Source organism: Vulpes lagopus, chromosome 2 (genome assembly GCF_018345385.1).
Source record: "Vulpes lagopus strain Blue_001 chromosome 2, ASM1834538v1, whole genome shotgun sequence".
Taxonomy (NCBI): Eukaryota; Metazoa; Chordata; class Mammalia; order Carnivora; family Canidae; genus Vulpes; species Vulpes lagopus.
This window is the reverse complement of record NC_054825.1, coordinates 44,992,037-45,017,657: the sequence shown is the minus strand read 5'-3', so window position 1 is coordinate 45,017,657 and position 25,621 is coordinate 44,992,037. Positions and strand designations below refer to the sequence as shown.

The 25,621-nt window shown below is 58.9% G+C and overlaps 1 protein-coding gene across 1 annotated transcript in view; it reads right to left on the bottom strand.

The window, feature by feature from the left end:
* Positions 1-18,184, bottom strand: part of HCN4 (hyperpolarization activated cyclic nucleotide gated potassium channel 4) — a 41,744-nt gene extending 23,560 nt beyond the window's left edge. The window contains exon 1 of the mRNA XM_041731335.1: positions 17,427-18,184. Coding sequence (XP_041587269.1) covers positions 17,427-18,184 — 758 coding nt within the window. The remainder of the gene's footprint in view (positions 1-17,426) is intronic.
* Between the last annotated feature and the right edge of the window lie 7,437 nt (positions 18,185-25,621).

Genomic DNA, 25,621 nt, shown 5'->3' with positions numbered 1-25,621 from the left:
TAAAATCCCTGTGAGGGAGATACTACGATTACGCCTATTTTACAGATGAGAAGACTAAGGCACAAGAAGTTGAGAAATTTGTTATATATAGTGGATCAAGAATTAAGCCCAAGGAGCCTGCCTCCAGAGTCCCACTTTTAACCATTCTGGAGAAATAGGAATCTGGCTACTAGTATTTTTCTCTCTCCCACACTCTGTACCTCCCCCTGCCCTTCCCGCCTCCGCCATGGCACCTGCACCCTCAACATCTTTACTCCCTGACCCCTCCACCGCTTCCCTTTCACAAGCTGTATCCTAAAGATGCCCCTCTCCTAAACCCCACACCCCGCGGAGTCAGGGGTGGGGCCGGCACCCTCCCCACTCCACACTGTGCCACTTCCTGCCTGTGCTAGGGATGTTTACAAGATCCTTTGAGCAGCCTGTCATTTTCTGGCCAGCCTGCCGGCATCCATCTGCCGCGCTCGGGGACCCTGGCAGTGCTGGCACTTGGTTCACAACCTCCCATTCCACTCCAAACCCTGTCACGGTCCTGGTGACTTCTACTCCATATATCAACCCCCAACAGCCGGCCCCTCGAGGGCTTGGTGCCCTGAGTCTAATGTCGGCATGTCAGTCACCCCTCAGCGTGGGATGGACCATGTCACCCTCCCTGGCTGTTCCATCTCTCACCCCGACCTCCTTTCCCTCCAGCTCTCTTAGGAGTCATGCTAAGTCTACTCTGTAGTGTCTGTCCCAGGACCTGTGAGTCACAGAGGAACCCTCTTGCCTCCTCCCCTCCCCCGAGACCTAATGGTCCAGCTCTCCCAACCCCCTCCCCATGCCCCTACTCCCCTACCCCCCCACCCCCGTCCTTCTGGCCCTCGCTTCACAACAACACACCATTCACCATTCATCAGGGCCAGCATTCACCCTTTGCAGGTTTCATGGGAACTGTGCAAAAAATCCCACAGCCTCAGGCCCACCCTGCTATGTAAGTGCCTTAGCTCCTGTGCCTCAATTTCCCCATCGGGGTTTCCATACTCAAATGGCCCTCACCCCCAACTGCCCAGCCTTCCAGGATAGCCTTGGAAACTTTCACCACCATTCTCCTCCAGCAGCCACTTCAAATTATCTTCTCCCTCCTCAAAGCTCTAAAACCACTTTTCTACCCCACTCTCAGCAGATAACACCACCTTCTACTTTACAGAGAAAAAGAGAAGCCATCAGGAATGTCCCCTTCCTCTTTCTGCTTGTCTCCCCCTCATCCCCACCCCCTCCTCCAGTAGCAAGAGCACTGGCGACCCCACCCCCTGCCTCCTGACTAGTTCCCTCTGCCTCCCCAGGGACCCTGACCCTGGCCTCTGCCTTCAGTCTCCCTCCCCAAGTGTCCTTTCCCATCAGCTCGTTCTTTTAAGCTCCCTACATTTAAAAAATAAAATGAAACCACTCTTGAATCCTGGCGCCTTATCTCACCCAGCAGAAACAAGCTTCCTGGAGGAGGTGTCACAGGTCCCGCCTTCTCCCTTCCATCACTCCTGTGGACCCCGCAGCAGCCACGCAGGCCAGGGGGTGCTCCGTGGTCTGTTCCTGGCTGACCCTCAGCATCCCTGCCTCTGAGCCACTCTGCTGAGACGACTGGGTTTTCTCCCTTTGCTCTGCCTCTCTCTTTCCTTCCCCTGCGTGACCTTTAAGTGTTTTTGTTCCTTTGGGCCCCAGCCTCTTCTCTCTCTCCACACTCTCCCTGCGTGATTTTACCAACTCCCACGGCCTCCATTATTCTGCTGGCTTTCAAGCCAGGCCTCTCTCTGAAGCTCCACACCCGTGCGCTCACTTGCCCATTCCACCTTTACACCTGGGATGTCCTGCAGGAACCTCATTCTCGCCACCTCCAGATAGAACTAAACAGCTTCCTCTGAAACTCTTGCGCTCCCAGCAGGAGTTCCTCCAGCCATCCAAACGCAGGATCTAGACACCCGGGAGCTACCCTCCACCTCCCTCACCTACCAACATCCAACCAGTCGGACTGAGCCTCATCAGCAGCCTCCTACCCTGCGGCTTCCTAGCTGGGTTCCTGGCCTTTCCAGGACCCCACACACCTCAGGGTCCTGGGTGGGGTCCGCATCCCCCAGCAACCCACTCTCCACACTTTGCTCAGAGTCCTTCTGTGTTCCCAGCTAAACCAAGTTTCACTGTCATCCCCCAGGTCTTTCTGGATCTGGACTCTGCCTCCTTCCCATGTCTTGTCACCCTTCCTCCCCTCATCGCTCTGTTCCACACATACCACCAGCTCTCGGTGCCCCAAATGCACCATGCTTCCTGTCCTCTGGGCTAGCTCACACGCGGGCGTTTGCCTGGCCTCTCCTCCCCACCCCTGCCCACCGCGGCCCCTTGGTTCAGAGGAGGCATTGTTTCTTGGTATCCCAGGCAATCTGGTTAGATGCCCCTTATCAGCATTGCCTCAGCATAGTATTTATCACACTATGATGAAATTGTGTGTTTGATTTGTGTGCTTACATCTTACGGCGTACGAGACTCTCTGAACTTGGCACAGGGCCTTTTACACGGTGGGTCCTAATAAATGTGTGAATGGGTGTGTGAATGGATGCATGCACAAAGCTGAGTGACAGGTGGCCCAGCAGAAGCTGCAGGAAATGGCAGCTCACGGAGACCCACGAGGCTTTCACAGGCCTCCGATGATCAGGGTGGAACGTGTCCTGTCCAAACCCTCAAGACTCCAAGACTCCCGGGAACACCCATCAGAGGATGGCCGCCACCTGGTGCTGAAAACCATGGTGGAAAAAGTCAGAGAAGGAAGGGCAGAGCTGGGGGGGCGGAGAAAGAGTAGATGAACAAGAGACAGGCCAGAAGCATGGGGGTTGGGGTTCTGACAGAGCGGGGTAAATGAGGGGGCTGGTAGGGGGACACAGTAACCTCCACCTTGGCACAACTGTTTCCAGCCTGACCGACACAGGCCTACGGTAGCAGAACACCCCCTCACTAGGGGCATGCCCTCTCGGTGGGGATCTTAAGGATTGCCTCTTGGCTGGAAATGGGCCTAGCACAGAGATGGGGCAGGGGAGGGGGGCCTGGGGCAGGGGAAGAGGCAAAGGGCAAGGGTAGGAAGGAGACAGTCCCACTTCTAGAATCCCCCTGTGTTGCCCCCATCTGCAGACCCAGGATGAGCCTTATGTCCTCAGCCCTGCCCTGTTCCCCACCATCCCCAAGAGCAGAAATGATTGCTTTTCCTTTTCTGAGATATAGCGGGCCTGGGGGTGGGGAGTGAGGGGTGCAGGGGCCTCTCAGTAAAATTGTCTTATTGCTAAATGGTTGGATGGACTAAAGGCTGTTGCCAGGGAGGAGGACTGCCAAAAATAAAAATAAAGAAACTACCCTAAAATGTTAACACCGATCATGGCTACGTGGTGGGATTATGAGTGATTTTGTTTGCTTCATCACACCTTTCTATATTTCCTACATTCTGTTCTATTTCTAAATTCCGTATTTTATTTAAAAGGGCAAATACTTCCTTTATGATCAAAAACCGAAATCACCTTTAGCCAATGACCAGTGCCCCATGCTGGGAAGGGTCCCCTCACACGTGTCAGGAGAGAGACACACTGGGTCCTCGGGGAAACTCTTAGGCAGCCAGCATAAACATGCAGAGAGCGTGTTAGCATGACGAGGAGGTCAGGATGAGCAGATTTTTTGGAGGAGGGTGGTGATGAAGGAGGGAGGGAGGGAGGCCATTTGAAGGGCAGGTGCGACAGGCAAAGGAGACCACGTGCCTGCCCACACCACACACGTGGGCCGGCACACAGGAGAGCCTCCCTCCTTGCCTTCCTCCCTCCCAACGGTAAAACCGGGATCTTCCACCAATCCTGCCTGCCCCCTCCGAGTCTAGGCTCCTGCTCAGTATTCTTGAGGCAGAGCTGCTGCCCAGCCCTACGCCCTCCCAGAGAAGCTGCTGGCTCCCTGGAGGCTGGACGGGGGGTGGGGGTTGGGGGTTGAGGGGGGGGGGTCCTCCCTGCCTGTGCCCCGGACCCGGACCCGGCATTTTAGACTCCTACCCCACCTCAGGCCAGAACTCCACACCACAACCTTCCAGAGCCAGGCTGGGCCCACAGCTCTTGCCTCCGAGGGCATAGCCCCCCATCCTCACCACCCCCTCTTCTGGCCCAACCTCCCCGACTTGGGGTCTCCCCCACCCCCCCTTTAATAGATGACTTGCTCTCTTCCTCCCACCTGCCTCTGGCCACTAGGGTTCTATTTTTAACCCACCTCAAACTCTCTGACTCAGAATCACAGGGCTCCCAGGTAGCTGCTCCCTCAGCTGCCTGAGGCTGCCTCCAGAACAGATTCAGAGCCAAGGGCATCTAGTGCTTGGTTTATGGGTGAGGTAGCTGGGATTCTGGTGTATTTTTATTTTTTTAATTTTCTACGTGACTTAAGGAAGAAAATTTGGTTCGGGTTTTGGTTTTGAAGCCCCAAGAAGACCTGTTACTGCTGTCTCTTTGCCCAGTCCCTCCGTCTCCTGGGCCGAGGCCCTAGCCTTTAGCATACAGTGAGGGCTAGCTCTCGGCTATTCCCCAAGCAGAGGTGAGCTGAGGGCTGTAACCCATGGAATCTTCCTCCTTCTGTGATCTTTCCATCATCCAGCACATTGCTTTGCACACACATCACTTGGGGATTTTACTAAGGCACAGAGGGGGATTTACTAGGTGTGGGGTGAGGGCTGACATGTGCATTGCTAATAGGCTCCCTAGTGACAGTGAGGCTGCTGGTCCCCAGACCTCACTTGGAGTAGCCAGGCTGTAGCAGACAGTAGGGAATTTAGGCATTGTAGTGTTTAAATACCTGGCTGTGTGGCCTCGGACAGATTCCTTAACCTCCCTGAGCCCGTTTTCTCATGCGTAAAACAAGAACATGAATCCCACCTCACAGGATTCTGGGAGAATTCAATGAGATATTTATAATGTGCTACACCAGGTAAATACTCAGTGTATGCTGGCTGTTATCATCACCATTGTTATTCTTGTGACCACGAAGACGCAGCTCCTGGCCTGAGGGCTGTGGGGACACTGACATGCGTGCTGGTCTCACCACGAGGAGCCTGCAGTCTTAGGGAGGCACAGACCCACTCCCACAGGGCAGCTGATGGGCCAGACCAGTTCCAAGGGCAGATGAGCCACAAGCCGGTGGGGGCAGGTAGTGAGGGGACTGTCTGGCTCTGCTGTGTGGGCTGGGGATAGCTAGAGGGGAACTTCAGCCAGCCTTGAGAATGTGGCTGGAAAGGAACAGGGAGCAGCAGGGCCTGCTGGGTACCAAAGCCCCAAAGAGGAGGCGGCCTGCCAGCATCCACTGGTCAGGAGGGTCAGGGTAGCAGGTATGGGAAGGAGGCCCATGCTACCAGCAGAAGGAATCCAGGCCAGGGGCCAAGAGCCATGGGTTCTAGCTCCCTCTCCCTCCCCCAACTTGCTGTGTGCCCTGAACAAGTCCCTGCCTCTCCTAATCCTTCTCTCAGTTTCCCCCTTGATAAGGGAGGATGGAGCTGGACGATCTCTAAAGAACACCAATTCCATGAATCTCTGCAGTGCAGAGGCTAAAGAGGCCAACCAGCTGGCCAGATGGAAAGCTCGCCAAGAGAAGAGTACAAACCTTAGAGAACTCTGGCATCCTGTCCCTCCACTCGATACTGGTCTGTAGAGAAGATGGGGGCATCCTGAAAGCCAGACCGAGTAGCTGGGACTCTTCCCTCTTCCGGGGCCGTGGGAGACCACAAAGGTTGCAGAGGAAGAGAGTTCCTCTGGGGAAGGATTGTGACTGCACCTTCTCGATGGTGCAACAGAGCAGGGGCCCAACCGTAAGGAAAACCGAGATATCAGCCTATTGCTTCTCTGAAGGGCTGAGACTTTAAGCCTGTGCACGCAGATACACTAATGTGAGAGTGAGTGCGTGCACACACACACACCCCAACGTGTACGGAGGGGGTCATCTGCCCTATAGCGCCCCCAGATGCCAGAATGCTGTGTTCCCTCAGGCTGGTGGCCTAACCTCTCTGAGCTGCACCCAGCTGGACGGCCAGACCATCTGGGGAAAAACTGGGAGGGGACTAGCAGCTGGAGCTCTTCCCTGCCCAGCTTCCAGGAAACAAAGGCTCAAGCTCTGGCTGTCCCCACTCAGGAGACTGGAACAAAAATAGCATACCGCTGAGGAGCAGCACGTGAGCACAACCCCAGGGGAACTCAGGTAGGAGAGCTCACCTGCTCCTGAAGGAGGGGGCACTGGGGTGAAGGGAGAACCAGATGGACTCAGCACAGAAGTGGTGCTCTAGTGACTAAGAGCCTCCGGAGGACTGGGACAAGGTGGGTGGGCTGCCCGCAGAAGGGAGCTAAGTACCAGCTCTGAGAGGGTCTAAGGCCCCTTCTTGCTGGGATGGGGGTTCCCTGGAGGTGCCTGGGCTCTTGACAACACGAGCCAGATGGGACTCTGCTGCCTTCCGTCTAGGAAAACACAGTCTGACAAGGATGCTGCCGAGCAAGGGCCATGGTCCCTGGGGTCCCGCCAGCCCAGAGTTTTCTGATTCTGATCGCTAACAGAAGAAAAGGTAACGACTCCCTGGAGAGGGGCCTGTCACAAATGAGGTTGGACGGTGGGCTAGGGAGCAGCGGGCTAGGGAGCGAGCAATTCACCCCCAGGCGGGGGCCCAGGGCCAAGGGCCCAGGCAGACTGGTGTGGGTGGAGCTGCAGACCCTGTGTGGGCCGGCAGGGGCCTTACAAGTGCCGTGCTCCCTGGCTCCTCCTGTGACAGAAGCAGAATCATCTGGGTGCTCCCCCAAATCATACCCGCCCTGGGGCCGCACGCCGGGAGGCCCAGGCATCCGGGGTTGCACAAAGCTCCCAGGTGACCTGGGCCTGCCAATTTCAGCTTGGGGTCTTGCTAGAACCCCATCCCTCTCTGGAAGCATTTTCAGTGAGGAAAGCACGGTGCAGGGAGGGGAGGCCTCGGCTCAGTCCTCACTGCTGGATGGGGCGAGAGAGCATCCACTGGCCTCTTACTCACCGCGGGCCCCCTCGGCTCTGTCCCCAGAAGCTGTGAAGCAACACAGCGGGATGATGACTCCTCAGAGCCTCTGGGACAGGATGAACAGCTTGCCGCATTTCCTTCCCCTGCCAATTCCAAAGCCCATGGTGCTGCCAGTCACAGCTGTCTAGGATGACCTGCACTCCCCATGGAGCCCCCATCTGAACTCTCCCCAGGCCAGGTCTGAGCTCCCAGGAGGGGACAACCATCCCCCAGGAGACATAACTGGGAGGAGAAGGGGGCGGGGTCCTTTGCCCAGCGAACAACAAAAAAAGCCCGATGTCCACTCCCACAGGAGTCACGACCTACTGGGGGTGCTCAGCAGACCACAGAGACGCCGCACAACCTGCTGGGGAGCCTCCGCCCCATTCCTCAGCACAGAGGGCTGGCCCTCTGTAGAGAGAGGCCCGTGTGTCGGGGACTCCTGCTGCCCCAGGAGCACAGGCATCGCACAGCTCCAGGATCCTGCCTGGATAGGCCTCTGTGGAGTCTCCAGAAAGAGGGAGGGAGGTGCTCATCAGCTCTACTCATCAACAGCGCTGTCCCTGCCCTGCTGGCTCAATTTGTACTAATGGGGTCAGGATTACAGGTTCAATACCTATTTGGGCAATTAGCTTTGCTCTCTTCTCAGCCTCAGACTGAGCCCTGACCCTGGACACTGAGACAGGAAAGGACCTTGCTGAGGTCATACAGAGGAACAGGAGAAGGGTCAGGAGAGCACACTGAGTTACAAGCTAAGCAAGCTCAGGATGAGAGAACCCGGGCTCCAGGGTGGGCCAGCCCTGATGCTGCACAGAGAGGCCCCAGCTGCAGAGTCACTCCCGCCAGCCCATGTTGCTTCTAAAAGATGCCGATGGCACTGCTGAGGCCTGCAGGCTGGAGGGTCTTTCCTGTCCCTGCAGAAGGGAACAAGCGCCCTGTGTCCTGACAAACTCTAGGTGGGAGAAGCTGGCTTTGGTGATGAGTGGCTGAGGACTCACGTTAATCATTGACAGGGGCTGCTCTGGCCTACAACAGGGAACTGCAGGGTAATTACTTCTGGGCTCCAGGCCACACACTCAGTGACATTAATGCTGCGGCAACAGCTGCCTTCCAGGCGTAGTATAGCAAGAGAAGGGGATCATCTCAGAGGTTGTGCAGCTGGGGCTGAGGCCAGAGCCAGGAGAATGCCCTGGGCCACAAGGACCTGGGGTGAGAGGCTAGGGAGATAGGCACACACTTGCCAATATACGAGTACATGTACTCAGACAGCATCAGGGTCGAGCCCCAGGGCAGTGGGGTCACAGTCCTCAGGGGTGGAGCACAGAGCTTAATAAGAACAGGTCCAAAGTGGCAGCTGTTGAGTAACATGCCTGTAGTGCCTACCAACACCCACCCCAGCCCCTTAGCTCCATCTCCCAGAAACCTGCTTCCAAGAAAGTGTGCAGAATGGTTCTCTCTTTCCTTCAAATCCAGCTCAGATCTGCTTCCTCCAGGAAGCCTTCCCTGACCACTAATCCACACTGATCTACCCTAAGAGGAGCTGAAATCCTTTGTCTTCTTTGCCAGGTGGTAGTGACCCTCGTCATCTATGATGGGTGACAAGAGTCTTGGAATAGAGCATCTGGTCTCTGCGGGAGCATGACCCACCCCCCCACCCCCGACGCTTGTCCCTCCCCACGCCCAGAAGACGGTGTATTAGCCAGCCCCATTTTACGTATTAATTTCTGAAAGCCTTGTTCACGCAGACATAACACGTCCACCCACACAGATAAATGCTTAGACAGACACAAAATCATCAGCAGCCAATTATCAGGCCCCCGCAGCTGCCGTGAGCCGACCTGGAGGCCCCGCTGCAGGCTCAGCAGTTTGTGGAGTGGGGAGTGCTGCGGGGCGCAGGGAGTCCCTCCATCAAGCCAGCACACATCCCTGCCCAGCCCTGGGCACCGCTGTGCAGGAGCCCTGAGCTGGCTGCCCGGCTGGGAAGACACACACCAGCCCCAAACAATGGGAGAGCGGAGTGGGGCGGGGAGCCGTCACGTGTGAGATTTGGTGGCTCCGGCGGCGGTGGCGGCGGCGGTGGCGGCCGGCAGTGGCACTGTTGTTTATTTATAATTTGTGCTTTACCTCCTAGAGAGGACCAGAAGCAGCTGGCTCAGATGCTAAGAGGTGTAGGAGCTCGGGGAGCTTAAAGGGAGGGCATCCTAAAGGGGAGGGTGCAGGGTGGGGTGGGCCAGGTGCTCACCTTGCCCCCAGCCCTGGTGCCTCAGGGAGGCACTGGGGTTGCTTCCGAGGCTTTGTCCAAGGACTCGGGTCCTGACCTCTGACCCAGGCCTTATCTTGGTCTCAGGCTGAACCCTGATCCTGGTCACAGTGTGGGCCCAGACCGCGGCCTCAGATAAAGACCTGACCTTGATCACACTCCGACCCCAGATGCACGGTCCTAAATCAGGACTCCACTTCCTCACATCCCTGAAGGATGTACTAGATAGACCATGTGACCACCTAGTTCTCTGGTGGAGAGAACCCAGAGTCCACTGGCTACCTGTCCCCTTCCTCTAGAATCCCTACTCACTCCTGTTGAAGAACAGGTGCCTCGATGGCATCTGGATGCGGTTCCAAAATCCCAGAGGCTTCCACACCAGTCAGGATCCTGATCCTGCATCCCCGGGAGTACAGCAGCCCCAGAGTCGGGGGGTTAGGGCAAGCATGGCTCAGCCTCCAGATGCTGCATCCCCAGATATGGAAAGACTCCCTTCTCACTGGATAAGCTTAAGTTCAGAAGGGACTCTAAATATATCTATCCCCTCAAAATTCAGGCATGAAGCCGGGACAACCAGAAACAGCTCCAGTGACCGGGCACCTGCGTGGCGCCTGCAGAGACCAGACTCTGCATTCCAAGACCCTTGTTACCCATCATAGAGGACAGTACCCACCCGGCAAAGAAGACAATAGGATTTCAGCTCTTCTTAGGGTAGATCCGTGGGGTAGGTAGTTTAGCATCTGCCTTTGGCTCAGGCTATGATGGAGTCCCATGGCAGGCTCCGTGCTCAGTAGGGGGGTCTGCTGCTCCCTCTCCCTCTGCCCCTCCTCATGTGCTTTCTCTCATGCTCGCTCGCTCTCTCTTCGCTTTCTCTCTCAAATAAATAAATAATCTTAAAAAAAAAAAAAAAAAGCCCCAGTGACAAGACCATTCAGGACCTCTGGTTGGGGTCTCTGCAGCCAGATGTTACATAAGCCACTGGGTTCTGGTTTCACCTCTGACACAGACTCATTCTGTGACTTTGAGCCAGTGGCTTCCCCTCTCTGACCCTCTGGTCCCCTTGTTTGAAATGAAGGCTTTAGGCCAGGAGCTCGCTAAGGCCCATCCAGATCTGGTGGTAAATCTCCCCTGCCAGCTCAGCCCCATCTCTCCACAGCTCCACCATACTGGTAACATGTGGGCAAACATCACCGGCAATGTTTGCATTCTCGGGAGAATGTCTTCTTGAACTACTTTTGTAATTTAGCTTTGTAAAGCTAACAGAAAAGAAGAAGGAGGAGACAAAGTGGGAGAGAGGAAGGAAGAGGGATAGAGAGAGTCCTAGAGACCAGGTTCAAATTGCAGTTCTGGTACTTGAGAGCAGCATGATTTAGGGTAGATCTTTCTTTTTTTTTTTTCCCCTCCCATCAGAGACTCAGTTTCTTTATCTGTAAACTGGGGACAATAGAACCTATCATTCAGGCCACTGTGAAAAGTAAATAAAACATGAGATACAACGCTTCTAGCCGCTTGGTACATGGTATAGACGGTTCATAAGGGGCGGTTACCGATCTGTGAATCATCCTGGCTTCAGTCTTTGCTGGTTTGAATCTGGGGTTGTCAACTCAAACCTACAGGCGTCAGACCGATAAATGTGCAAGAATGACACGGCTTCGTATAGGACCTGAGGGACAGTGGGCAACCAGAGAGCAAAAGTCTCTAGTGTGCCCCTGCTGCCTGCTGTGGTGTGGGAACGTGGGGCCAGGGCTGCCAGAGTTTCCAATTTTTCAGGAGAAGCCCGAAAGCCAAATTTTTATGTTACATCTTTCCATTTTAAAACAGTGTCTCAGATTTGTTATGACACACTGTGCTGCCCAAACAGAACACATCTGGGTGCTGTATTTGGTCCATGGGATGCTGCTTAGCAACTTCTGGTCTATGTACTGCTGTCTCATCTTGAGCACCCTTGGTGACGGGGAGCTCACCATCTTTTTGTGCTACTTCTGCCTCAATTCTGGGCAGGTGCTGATGATTAAGAGTGTCTGTGAGTGGCCTCCTAGACTTTGGAATCACAGATTTCCAGGGCCCTGGCAATGCTTTCTCAGTAAAGCCCGGCTGGCAGAGAACATCCTCTCCAAAGCCAAGGCAATGCCCCTGCCCTCCCCAAGGCCCGCTCTGGCTGGGAAATGTGGATTCTTCAATATCCCCTGGGCCCAAGCAGGACTGCCTGGCCAGCCTTAGTGGCCCTTCTATTAATTAGCAACTGGCAGTAGCAGCTTTGTAAGAGTCCTTGAGCCAAGGGGTGTATAGCTGGAGCCCGCTGCCTCCTCGGTTATATGCCAAGCCCTCCTTCCTGCCGGGGGCAGCTGAGACCGCGCCTTCTGCTCTGGGCGAACTCCCCCATGATGGCCAGGGTTGTGACAAGGGGCCGCTCGGGCTGCTATGGCACCGTCAGCTCTGTCATCTGTGTGTAGACAGTGCCTTCCAGGGTGGGAGGGGGGCCGAGGAGGGGACAGGCAAGTCCAACCCACTGAGGGGGACTGCTAGGCATGGTGTGGGGTGGTGGAAGGGGCATTAGGGTTCACACAACCCCCCCCAACACAACCTCAAGGTGCCAGGGCAGCTGCTTTTACTGGATGTCTCTTCCCCTTCCCAGGCAGCCACTGTCAAGGCCACCTCACACCCACTCTCCTGCCCTGACATGTCTGGACTCCCTCACTGACATCTGTTCCTTCCCAGAAACCTCACTGCGGCACAGCAGTCCCTGCACTCCCTCTGCCCCTGCTCCTCCAGCTGGGCCCACCCCTCTGGCCCTTCGAGTCGGAGAGAAGCTGCCCAAGTCACAAGTCACGGGACAGGGTGGATTCCCGAGGGCCCTCTGGCTATCTGGCCTCCTCTTGCTCATCCCACACCATCAGTCAGCATCCAGGAACAGCCGGGTCCAAGCCGCAGTGCGGGAGGGGAGGAAGGCTGTGAGGTCAACCCCCCTAAGCGTGCAGCTGACCTCTATCACTAAGGGTTGCTCGACCCAGGTCACAGAATTCGCCCCGCTGTGTTCGGTGCTAGAGGCCCACAGGGGAAGCCGGGGTCTCTGCCCTCCGGGAGCCCGGGCTGAGCGGAGAACACACATGATGTGAATGAACCCCAGTCCCCCAAGTGCAACAGCATCAGCATCACCTGGGCACTTACCAGGAATGCAGAATCTCAGGCCCCACCCCTACCTCGGACCTAATGAGTCAGAATCTGTAGTTGCACAAGGTCCCCAGGAGAGCCGGATGCCCTGACCACGTGAGAAGCCCTGAGTTAGAACAAACGGGGAGCTCCAGCCAGATGCCCCGAGGCGGTCAGGCTGGACACGGATGGGGGTGGCTGTGTGGCCCCAGGGGGCATCCCGGAAGACCCAGGGGCCCCTGAAGCAGCGGGGGAAGAGGGCAGCTGGCCCGGCAGACAGACAAGCACACAGCCCAGCCCTGCGTGAGGCAGGCCACCCGCACCCCACAGCCTCCCAGCTCACGGCAGCTAAGAGAACTAAGAGAACGAACAGGGCCAGGGCCGGGCAGGAGGGCAGCCCCCAGCCGGGTCAGGCGCAGTCGCACAGACAACTGAAGCCTTGCAAGGGGGAGGACCCGGGGCCCAGGCCTCCCCAGCCGGCGACACAAGGGGCCTGGCCCCGCGGGGCTTCCACACACCCAGCATCCCGGTGGCACCTGGGCCCTAAGCTGGGTCTTGGCAGGTGGAGCACGTCCTCAGCGGAGAGCCCGGCTGCCCACCGTGCCAGCTGACAGCAGCGCCCAGGCAGCTCACCTTGGAATTCCCCTCTGCACCAAGGCGCCCTTCCCCCACCTGGTGCCGCAAGGCAAGGCCCGCAGCTCCTTTCAGCCTCGTCCTACTACAGCACAGAGTGAGCACCCCTGTTGCTGGGGGCAGCAGCGTTCCTGTGCGTGGCCTCCAGGAGCCCCCCAGCCCCCACCCCCAGAGCTGGACTGCTCCCTCCTTCCTCCTCACCCCCTCCTGTGCATGCACCCCGGCCTGGTTGAAGAAGCAGAGAGAGCTGGGGAGAGCTGGGTGTGGGGCGGAGGAAATGGAAAAGTAACTAGTCCTCAGAGTCCCTCCTTTAGCATCTAACTCGGCCTCAGGGTACAGAGGGACCCGGGGAGGGCTAGCTCTAAGGGGCTGGCACCTGCGCCTGCCAGGCCAGGACTCTTTTCTGGATTGGTCTAGATAGAGCGGGGTTCGCAACCTAGGTGGTCTCCAACTTAGGAAGTCCACAGACCCCAGAAAATTGAGCGTCATGTTGATTCTGGATATATGAGCATCTTTCTCAATAGAGACTCTATAGTTTCCTGCAGGTTCTCACTTAGGTCCCAGACTCAGGTTTGGAACCGCCGGCCTGAGGCAAGGACAAAGGCCCATCTGGTCCCTCCAGGACAAAGGGAAGGAGGCTGTGCCAGTGGGGGCCGCGTGGAGCCCAGCAGCATCACTGGTCTCTGATGGTGCATGGGAGCGCTCACCTCCATAGGGCGACCATAGTTGTATGGGTCTGATGTGGGCAACAGGATTCCCATTCTCCATGGTGGGGAAACTGAGGCTCAGACAAAGCTCCTAACCCAAGCAGGGTCCCATAACAGATAGGGCTGGGCCAGTGATGTGAGGTGGGCCATGGTACTGCCTGGGGCCAGGGACCAGCACAGGAAGTCATTGAGTTTTAGGTCACCCTTGGGATTTATCAGGCCACTAGTCCAGTTTCCATGATTTCAGAGTCTAGCTGTTTCTGTCCCAAGGAAAGGACCCTGGAGGGCACTTCTTCTCTTCCCTTCCTCACAGCTTCAGAAGGCTCAGGCTAGGACAGGGAGGGGCAGAGGGATGAGAAGGGCCAAGCTTCTGTCGGCCTCTATTTTCAAGGCCAAGCTAGAGTTTGGGGCACAGGAGTAGCTGTGCTGACATCCCACATAGGGACTTCCTTACCGGCCTTCATGTCCACCCACACAGCTCCAAGACACCTACTCAGACAGATACCTGGGCATACACACACCCAGGAAGACCCTGAGCCTGACACTTGAAAGCCTGACAAGCTCCTGGGAACAAAAACAAGTACATTTCACTTGGGTTCCCCACTCCTTTCCTCTCCTTTTGGAAAAAACAGTATGTTTTATTTGTTCCAAGCCAAGCCAAGCTCAGCTCCCAGGACATGGCTTCACGTGGAAGGAAGGACCCATCCAGAACCCAAGAGCTCCAGCCTTGGGCAGGAGCCCGGGAAGGAATGTCCTGAGGGGCTGTGTGTCTTGGCTTCTTCCTTTACCAAACGTTAAATATAAGTCTCAAAAGGGAACTGGGAAGTTGAGTGGGGGGGAAGAGGGGAGAGGTGGAGGCGGGGGGAGGCCAGACAAGTCTATAGAGCCTGGAGGAGCCATGCAATAGCTGGAGAGGAGGCAGCCAAGAGAAGCTTCTTATTAGACATGGGTCAGGTTCTGCAGGTCTGTCAGAGCATAGTCCACTCCAGCCCTCGAAAAAGGCACCCAACCTTCCTCCCCTAGGAACGGGAGATGCCAGATGCAGCCCATGACAGTGAGCCCTGAACTCCAAACCGCAAACTCAATCTATCATGGTTTGCTGGCGATTCTTTATTAAACCAATTCTGCTGGATCAATGCTTCCTGCCCGTCAAAATGATGAATAAATCCTCAACTGGTCTGAGCAGTGCTTGCAGAAGCTCTTATGAAGGCTGAGCTGGGCAGTGAGGACTGGCTCCATGCAGAGGCCCATGGCCAGTGGCTAAAACTCAAGGGACTGAGGGTTGGAGCGATGCCAGCTTGAGTGGTGGGTTTCCTAAGCTTAGAAGACTCAGCCAGGCCCTTGCCTCTTTGACCTTGTGCAGAAGAGACCAGCTGCCCTGGCTTAGAGGTATGACCACTGCCCCTCCAGACACACACCCTTGGGTCTTTCTTGGATTTCTTCTCTTATGCTCCACCCAGCCCCAGAGAGCTACAAGGCTGTGCACGCAGACGTGTGCTTCCAGCTACCTGTCCCTGCTGCTTGTCGCTACAAACACAGATTCAAAGGCCAATCTGACCCTTATCCTGCTGCCCATTTATCAATCCTGCTGTGTCCACCCCTCCCTATCCCCACCACCACCACCACCCTCCGCCACGTCCCGGGCAGCCTGCAGTTAGTGGGAGAGTCTGCAACGGAGGGGGGGACTGCAGACAGACATGCCAAGACGGGCAGAGGAAGATCAGGAAGGCAGAAAGGTTCCCATGGATGCAGTCGACCCAGCCCTAACCCTCCACCATCCAGGGTAAGGGGGGGTACTGGGAAGGCAAGGCCCAGTTCCCAGAAGGTGCTCCATCAAAGCCTGCGGTCTGTGGAGGCCAGGCATGCCTGGGGTTGCACCCCCTCACATCCCACGCAATGGGGCTGGCGAGGAGAACCCTGACCAGAGGCTCTCAGACAACGGGGAGATGAGCAAGGGAAGGGAGGGCACAGCCCACCTGCTACCACCTGCAGGGCATTCAAAGGGAGGAGGACAAGCCCAGGACACCCAGAGGGTGTGGGAGATCCAACTCCTGCCCACTCCTCCCTGGCTCAGGCTGGGAGCCTGAAGTCCTAGCACTGACCAGAGGGGAGGCCACACTTCAGGAAACTGGCTGGCCCCGGGAAGCAGCCACAGTTCCCAATGGGAGTGTCTCACATCTGCTCACACACCTTGAAGACTATGCTCGTCTGTTTAGCCTGTGGCCTCCCACACTTCTCATTCAGGGAATGGGAACCCTGGATATTAGGGCTACGAAGAGCAGTCCCTCAAAACAAGAAAATGCGGGGGGGGTGGTGGGGGTGGCGGGGGGCTCTGTTCACCACTATTTTAAGCCATCGAGTGTTGCCTGACTGGTCACTCCCAGCACGAGAAATCTCTCTCATTGGATGGAAAATGGCTTTGCTCTCATTACAAACCTAGCTTCCCTGGAGTTTGCAAAGAGGGCTCTGGGTTGGTAAAATGTTCATTTATACTGGCAGGCAAGCAGGGTAGGCAGGGAAGGGAGCTAAATAGGGGGCAGGGCTGAGAGAGAGAATGAATCAGACCCAGCTTTAAAGGGTGAACGTTTTGAAGACCCTCACTTCAGTCCTGTGTGTCAGGAAAATTCAGAGGGGAGGACAGGGGAACCCCAAGATCTTGACTGGGAGACCGGGGGGGGGGGGGGGAGGCTCTCTTATTTCAACTTCCGAAGCAATCCCCCATTGCCTCTGAAAACAATCTCCTGTTTTGCAGATACCCCCCATGGGCCCCCCAGCGGCATCTGACTCAGGTGATGGGGGAGGGGACAGGGTCCCTCTCCCCGACTGGCAGTCACAGCGTTTGTTTGGGGACCCATGACTGACCCACGAGAGTCCTAGTAGCTACTGAGGCTCGGGCCTCTGTGGTGAGGATGGGGCACTGCATGAGCCTGGGGGGTCACAGGACAGCTGCTCATCAGTTGGGACACCAGGCGTCTTCCCTGACCTGTATGAGCAAGGTCATCCTGTCCTGCCAGTCCAGATGCCAGGTGCCCCGGGTGCGTGGCCCAGCGCTCGCCAAGAAGGTCTGGACCAACGGGTAAGGTGGGCACGGAGGGCTCTAGTCCGGGACCTGAGGCTCCAGCGCCCCCAGTCCTCCAGGGGTCCAGCTCTCCCTCCCAGCTGCAGCTTCCAGGGGCACCAGAAGGAGATAACTAACCCTTGGGGTCAGTGCCCGGGGAGCTGGCACCTGTGTCTTCCCTCGTGGCCCTGGCTCTTCAGGCTGGATGACCTGCCACTGCGCCTAGGATGCCCAGCCCGGGGAGGTGGGATGTACGCCTTACAGCGGCAGTGAGGTCCTGCCTGGTCCTGGCTGCCTGCAGGGCTAGGCCAGGCGCCCAACACCCTTCCAGCCTGCCTCTGCTGTGGCCCAGACCCCAGGAGGGAGGGGACTGGAGCCCCGAACACAGAGGAAAAGTTGCCAGCGCGGCGCAGGAGGCGGCCTGGGGGTGTCCTGCTGCCTGGAGGCGCCCCACTGGTCTCGGAGCTCCCCGCGCGAGGCAGGAAAGTTAACTCCGGCGGAGAGGCCGCCCGGGGACCCCGCACCCCAGCCCCCCGCGCCCCCGCACCCCCGCCGCGGGTCGCCCCGGCCCCTTACCTGAAGTCGCTGTAGGGGTGGATGATCCAAAAGCCGGCCGACTTCACCCTCTCCTGCTCGCGCTCCACCGCCTTCTGGCTGCCGAACATCCTCAGGGAGAATTTGTTGACTCCGGGCTGGAGCATCGCCCCGAACTGGCGCTGCATGAAGCCGGCCTGGCCCAGGCGCGCCTCGGCCTCCGGGAGGATCTGGTCGCCGGCCGCGCCTCCCTCCACTTTGATGGCCGAGTCCGCCGAGCGCGGCTCGCAGGAGGCGGGCGGCGGCGGCTGCTGGGGCGGCGGCGGGGCCGCGGGCTGGGCGGGGGCGCCGGGGCGCTCGGGCTCGGCCGCCAGGCCCGGGGGCGTCCTGTCCTCGCCGGGGGACGCGTCGCCCTCGGAGATGAGCCGCCGCTCCTCGGCGGAGCCGCGCGGGTGCCCGTGGCCGCCGCCCCCCGCGCCCCCCGCGGCCCCCGCGCCCCCCGCGCCGCCGCCCCGGCTGCCCAGCGAGGCCAGGCTCCCGCGGAGGCGCCGGCAGTCGCCGTTGCTGCTGGCCTTGCCCGCGCCGTCCGCCGCCGAGGGCGAGGGCGAGGGCGAGGGCGAGGGCGAGGGCGAGGGCGAGGGCAGCGGCCGCAGCCGGATGCTCCTGCGGCGGGGGTCCCTGCGGCCGCCGGCGCCGTCCTCCTCGGCGTCCTCCTCCTCGTCCATGATCCACGCCTTGGCCCCCACCTGCTGCGGGAGGCTGTAGAGCCGCTTGCGCATGGACGGCGGCAGCTTGTCCATGGCGCGCGGGGCCGGCGCCCGGCCGCGGAGGGGGCGCGCGGGCTCAGGCGCCCATGCCCGGGCGGGCGCGGGGCGCGGGGCGCGGGGCGGCGGGGCGGCTCCCGGCCGGGCTCCGGGCCCCGCGCTCCCCCGCTGCCCCCCGCCCGCGTCCGGGGGCGCGGCGCGCGGCCCGGCTCCAGGCGCCCCGCCCCCGCGGGGAACAATGGGCGCTGCGGCCGCGGCGCGCGGGGAGCCGCTTGGAGAGCCGCTCCGGGGCGCAGGGCGCACGGCCCGCGCGCCTCCCCGCCGTGCGCCCCGCGGGCCCGCGCGCCGTCAGCCCGTCCCGCCGCCGCGGCCCTGCGGCCGGCCGGTCCCGGGGCTCCCTCCGCAGCGGCCCGCCGGGCTTACATCAGCGGCCGCCCTCCCCGGAGCGCCCTCCGGCAGCGCTGGGCTCCCGCGCCCCGGAATATTCATGAAGCCGCCGCAGCTCGCGGGTTGCCATAGGAGCGGCTCCCGCGGCCGGGCCTGCCTACCTGGGCTTCTTAAAGGAGCAGCGGCGCGCCGGCCGGGGCGGGCGGGGGGCGGGGGCCGGGGGCGGGCCCTGCGGGGGCGCGGGGGGCGCGGGGGGCCCTCGCCGGACCCCGCCGGCGGCGCCGCGGGGCGTCCCTCGTCCTGCGCCTCCAGCACCTTTCCTTGGCCACGGCTGGGAGCGCGCCCCAAGTCTAGGACCAGGGCTTGGGCTGCCAATTCCCACCCCAAGGAGACTGGGCGGGGGGAAGGGGCGGGGGACGGGGTTTCCCGAGCTCTCCCCCAGCTCCGGGCCCGCCTTTCCCGCGGCGGCTTAGCTGCCGGGCCGAGTCCCCGACCCACCTCTGGGGAGGCGGGCGGGCCGCCTGGGTGCGCAGCCCCGGGCCTTTCCGCCAGGCGCCCGGAGAGGGGGTTTCCAGGAATCGCGCTGCCTCTGGGCAGCTCCCGGGGTTTCCCTGCGGCACGGTCGAGGGGCGAACCCCGCGCCGGTCTGTGCCCCCGCGGAGCCCGGCAACGAGGGAAAACTCCGGGAGGCGCCGGGCGCGCGGCTGAGACCCAGCCCTTCGAGGTAAGACTTCCAGGAAAGGCGCCCACAGCGGCCGCGGGGTCCTGTCCCCGCGCGCACCCCTCCGCGGCGGTGCAGGTGGGGGTTCCTGTGCCGCGCGGGGCTGCAGCGGGGAGCAGGAAGGCGGGCCCTGGAGGAGGGCGCCCTCCTGCAGCCTGGGTTCCCATCCAAACTGTGACACCCCCGTGTGACCCAGGCGAGAGGCGTTCCTGTCCCACCCGAGCCTCCTAACCCCAAGCAGCTGCACAGTCCCCTCCCCCTCGAGTCCGCTCCCCACCCCCACCCACAGGACAGCGGGCCATCCAGCTGGGTGTCCTCCTCCCCCTGCAGACAGTCTCTGGGTCTATGGACAAATCCCACCAGGCCCTCCAGAAATAGGGCCCTTTTCCCCTTAGCGCCCCAGGACAGCCTGACACCTCCCTCCGCACAGGCGGGGCACAGGCGGGGTGGCCAGATGCCCTCTCCTAGGCCTGGGGGCCCCTAAGATGGCTCAGGGGTTATTACTCAGATCCCGTGGGGGCCAATACCCCAGACCAGCTCAAAAATGGAGATGGGATGCTAGAAGGAAGGGGTTGGCCAGAGAGGGCTGGAGTTTAGGTTACTGCAGAAGTGGATCCTCAGCCAAGGCTGACAGGAGGGATGCAAAAAGGTCCCCTGGCCCTGCCATCTGAGGAATAACACCGAGTTGTTCTTCCAAGGATTTCTCACTCTTATTCTTAGCCCACTTGGGACCATCTCTCCCCCACCCCGTTCAGAGCAGAAATTTTGGTAGCCAGGTATGAGGAGGCAGCCTGGCAGGGGCTTTTCTGCTCTACCCACTGGACCACAGGGCCTCCCATAGGGGAGGGATGGGGGGGGGGGAGGGAAGGACTAGGGTGATGACATCACCGCTAGCTGGCATTTCTACTTTTGAGCAGCTCTGAGCTGACAGTTCTCTGCACAGATGCTGGGAGGCCTAATCCTTGAATGTCCTTGGGTCTCCTTGAGGAGTGTTCTTAACCGGCTGGGAGCCCCGCCTGCCCTGATGTGCCAGCCATACGGAGAAGACCTCCATTTTACTCACTTCTTTGGGCTTCTGTATACAGCCAGGAGCTAGCCTGCCCTACCATGGCTTCAGGTAGTCAACCCAAATGATGGGTCTCAACGACCTGTAGTGGCAAGGGCCTCTCCTCTAGGTACCCTTCCTGGCCACCCAAATCTTGGCCATGTCCCACCTTTTAGCCCTCGTGGCCCGTGAGCTCTCAGCAACCTGAGCACTGATTACACAGTGCAGCCTGTGTCCCCTTCGGGACTGAGCTCCCCAAAGGACAGATTCAACTCATATCAGGGAGCTCAGCGCCAAAACAAGGAGGGACAGAGAGCAGATGGATAGATGTCAACTAAGCATGAGCGACCCTGGAAGTTAGCTAGTGCCATTGAAGGGGCTCCTTGAAGTCGATGGAGGATAGAACCAAGGTTCCGTGTTCTGGGATACGCTGCCAGAGGCTGGCCAAGGGTCAGGGCTCTTGGATTCCTCTCCCTCTGGTACCTCACCTACCCTCAGTCTGGTTAGCGCCACTCATCCAGGGCTACCTAGGACCACCCTTGGGTGCAGAAATGACCAGTAGGTAAAGTAGGCATGTGGTGACACTGGCCTCTCCTGTCTCCTCTGTGTGCAAACTCTAATGGGGGGCGGTGGGGCATGCCAGCAGTGTGGCGGGTAGAGGAGCCAGAAACTCAGCCCGTGATGGGCTCCAGTTTGTGGGGAATCTTAGACTTCTCCAGAGGAGAGAGGAGAAAACTCAAGATAGGAAAGGAATGTGTTCTAAATTCATGCCTCAACCAGTGAGAGATTTGAGGGAGACCTCGCTGAGTTTGGCTTAGCTAGAGAGGACTCCCTGGACGGAGGGGGCCGATTTGGTGAGAGACGTGTCTCCGGCACCTTACAGGTTACACGTCATCTGTTAAACCGCATGACATTTTTGTGGACCATTTTATGATTTCTGTGTCCCAACCTAACATTCTTATTCCCATTCGCGAGCAAGAAAATAAAGCACCGAGAGGTGCTTGCCAAATGTCTCATGGCAAGAAAAACTGTGGAGCTGGACTGGACCTCGGGCCGAGCGCCCCACCGGTCAGGCTCTTCGCAGCTGCCCAGCTGACTCACGCAGGTGCAGGAGGGGGGGGCGGGCACAGGTGCAGGAGGGAGCACAGGCAGTTCTGAGTGTGGCATGGTTGAAGCAGAGAAAAGGTGAAGAACGGAGCCCCCACCTTGTATATTCTCCCCATTGCTCCAGCCGGGTCTCCTGCCTTCTCCAGTGCCTTCTAGAAAGCCGGAGGTCTGTTCTGGTTCATCTGTGTAACAAGGCAGATGGGACCGGAGGGCCTCCAGCAAGGGGAAGGGCCCTGCCTGAGGCCTGAGATAGAGACGTGTGGTTCTCGGCTTCCTTGTGGGAACTGCGTGTCTCTAGGAGACTGAGGTACTTCCTGCAGGGCTGCAGGGGGCCTGGGTATTCCTGGAATGTAAGCCCAGAAAAAATCTGGGTCTGAGAGAGAAAGGAGCTGGGGAAGATGGGCTTTCTTCCCTGGAAGGGGTACTGATTCGGAAGACCACCTGGGAGGGGGGGCAAGGAGGTAGCTGATTATTATTGTAGGTCCACCTCAGATCTTACCTGGTGGGAACCTGGACAGGCAGAAGGGGGTGAGAAATTCTGAAAGTTTATTTGCTTGTTGGCTGAGGGCATTGTTCTTGCTTAAAGGGGCAGCTCTGAGGTAGGGGCGTGGCTCCCACAGGGCGTAATGCCAAGGTTTTGGCTGGTTCGCTGAAATTTAACAAAAGACAGAGAGAGAAAGAAAGAGAGAGAACAATGTAGGATATTTTAGGGTAAGGTTGCCAACTGTCCTTCTTAGAAGTCTGTCTTTATTCTAACATTATATCCTTGCCGCATTTTCTGTGTTAAAATGCCCTTTTATGAAATCATAGTGCTAGGAGATGGTATTTTTTTTTTTTTGTCCTTGGCTAAATAAAAAGTTGGCATGGGATTCTGTGTTTGTTCCCAAAAATCATTTTTGAAATGTTATTGGTCTGTGAATTCCAAAAGTCTAGGGGCCCCCTGCTGTAAACAATAGAGCGCGAGACTGGGAAACAAAAGCTGTAGAATTAAATACTTTTCTGTCATTTACTGCCCGTGTATGCCTCCGTCTTCCTTCCGTGTGTGTGAAATGGGTCGAACGATGTGTGCCTCACACGCTGCTGCGAAGACTGAGAGAATGAATGCGTGCGGTACGACATCTCATTTGTAGTAAGTTCTCAATAAACACTGAGTGGGGGAATATTGAGTAAAACTTGCAGTCGCCGATGGAAAGGAGACACTTGGGCAGCCACTCGGGTGGCTCAGCGGTTTAGCGCCGCCTTCAGCCCAGGGTGTGATCCTGGAGGCCCGCGATCGAGTCCCACGTTGGGCTCTCTGCAAGGAGCCTGCTTCTCCCTCTGCCTGTGTCTCTGCCTCTCTCTCTGTGTGTCTCTCATGAATAAATAAATAAAATCTTAAAAAAAAAAAAAAAGGAAAGGAGACACTTGGCCTTTGGAATCCAATTTAGGTCATATATGTGTCTTAAAAATTGTAGTGTGGACAGAAGTGATGCCTTGCTATGCAGGATCGCTTTCCTCAAATTCTCCATCCCTGGTAAGTCTTGGCTGGGTTTCCAGAAGGCAGACTTTCTTCTTTCCAGGATGAGCACTTGCCCAAGTGGGATCAGAGGAAAGAACAGAGCCCCCACCTTCTATATTCTCCCCATTGTTCCAGCCGGGTCTCCTGCCTTCTCCAGTGCCTTCTAGAAAGCCGGAGGTCTGTTCTGGTTCATCTGTGTAACACGGCAGACGGGACCTAGCGCCTCCAGCAAGGGGAAGGGCCCTGCCTGAGGCCTGAGATAGAGACGTGTGGTTCTCGGCTTCCGTGCGGGAACTACGTGTCTCTAGGAGACTGAGGTGCTTCCTGCAGGGCTGCAGGGGGCCTGGGTATTCCTGGAATGTAAGCCCAGAAAAAATCTGGGTCTGAGAGAGAAAGGAGACCTCAGAGGTCACACCTTTGACCCCACACTCAAAGCCCCGCTGTACGCAGGTGCGGCTTCGTCTTTCTGTTTAGGCTACATATGGTCCTCCCAGGGCAGCTTCTGCTCTGCTCTTGAGGCAGGTCTGCTCTATGGGCTGGAATTGGGGATATGGAAACTTCCCGCTGGCAGGCCTGACCTGGGGACGAGGCCCCACGGAGGAATATTGGACTCTGCTACACTGCCTCAGGTTTCCTGTCCCAGGGCTTCCCGATGAAGAAACCGGAAGGGGGAAAGGACATGGGGAGCAAGGCCGAGTGCACGTGGATGTATGGAGAGAACAAATCAAGCATCTTATCTTGACCAAGCCTTGGTGCCCATCCCTGAGCACAGCTGCAAATGGATGGAGGCCGAGGAGTGAGATGCCCAGATGGGCACTTCTCAGTCTGGTCAGTGGTGAAAGACCATCCTGGAGGTTTGTCACCAAGGGTCAGAGTAAGTGGTTCAGGAGCTCAGAGCAGTGGTGCTCCTGAGTACTGTCAAGGTGGGCCTCCCGGCGGGGGTGGAAAGTGAACTGGGTTTTCTAGACAGCGGCTACTGGATGTGTGCTTCTTTGGGGGAAACAGTGAACGGAGCTGCCAGGTGGGGGTAAGGCCTGCTGCATCTCTGTGGGGTAAATGAGACATTGCCGAAGGGCACACCCAGCGGAGGGTCCACCCTAGGATGCCTAAACGGCTGCTCTAAGCTGACCCGGGGAGAAAGTCGGCTGTCCCAACAGAAGGAAGGTATTGGGTCCTTCTGACTCTGTCTTCCCAGTGCCCTCACCCCCAGAGTCTGGCTGCAAAAAACACTGGCAGGCCACGTGCCCACCTCCCCTAATTTCACTAAGGCACTAGTGAGAGAAAGACCCCACAGGCTCAGTTTCCTATTCGGTTTACCTCTGGTGTCGTCCCAGCCCTGCCTGGTTTCTGGGAGCGTGGGCCGTGGCACTGTCCCCTTCTCCACCCCCTGCCTCTGTGCAGCACCCCGCCCGAGGGTGCCCGCAGCCCCTTCATTTCCAGGCCACCTCTTGATCTCTCCATTCTTCCCAACCTGTGGTCCCAGCTACTCCCTTGGGACTTGGCCCGGGCGATGCCGGGACTCCACGCCCCTCTCCTCGCAGGGGGCAGAAGACAGATGTGCCGACAGCCTAGCCAGGCCTGGACTGTGTCTCTGTGTCCCACTGGGGCTCCAGCACGTCTGGGCCACCTGCACTCCGAGCCAGGCTGGGGAGCAAGGCACTTGGGCAGGGGGGAGGCCCCCAAGGTGCTGGCTGAGCTGAGCTGCCAGGAGCTGAAGTACCAGAGACGCCTGCGCCCCGAGTCTGGAGTTCACCATAGGTCAGGAGTGGAGGGAGCTCAGAGGGGGCCCCCCCTGGGACGATCGCGACAGGCCGGCTGGGGGGAGGGAGGGAAGGAAGAGACAGGGTGGCCTGGGAGAAGGGAGGGGCGGTGCTGGGGTCGGAGGAGGGCAAGGGGAAGCCCCGGAGGGGGGGGGGCCCGGGGTGGGCTCAGCCTGTGGCCGGGCTCCCACCGCATCCGCATCCTCGCTCCTGCCAAGCGGGGCTCCTGCGTCCTGCCCGCCAGGCCGCCGCCCTCTCCCTCGCTCCTCTCCCTCCGCTCCTCCTCCCAACCTCACCCCGTCTGGCTTTGTCCAGCCGCTCTCCCACATTCTTGTCCGGGCCGCGGAGTACCTAAAGATGCAGGCCCTGACGGCTAGCGCTGCTGCCAGCCACAGCAAGACAAGGACAGGAGCTCTGGGAAGAAGTCAGGGACGAGGGCCACGTGCTGCGGACAAGTGGCAGGAAAGCAGAGGAAGGAGGAGGAAGGCTGGGGCGGGGGGGCGCTGGTCCTGCTTGAGGTGGCGTTGGCGGAAGGCAGGGGGGATCTGGAAAAGCGAAAGCAGGAGGTGATACATCCAAGGTGCAGGGCACAGGGTGGGCAAGAGAGGGGCCGAGGGGAACCCGCGCCTGGGGTGGCTGGGGGGGGGCAGAGGTGAGCACAGCGACCCCCCCGGCGGGCTGGGTCCGGAGGTGCCAGGCGAGGGGAGCAGACGCGACCCTGCGGTTGGGCCCTGGCCGCCGCCCTGCAGTCGGTTGTGTAGAAAGCGAACAGGACAGGGATGATACGGCCCCTCCCTGGGACGCGCCGAGGGGTCGAGGGGATCACAGTGCACTCAGGCACCCTGCGGGGGGAGGACGCCCGGGGCGCGTGCGGGAGCCCCAGCCAGGCCTGGCAGCGGGCCTGGGAGCGGCTCTCGGCGCCCCGCAAAGCACATGTTTCGTGCAGGCCCCGGGC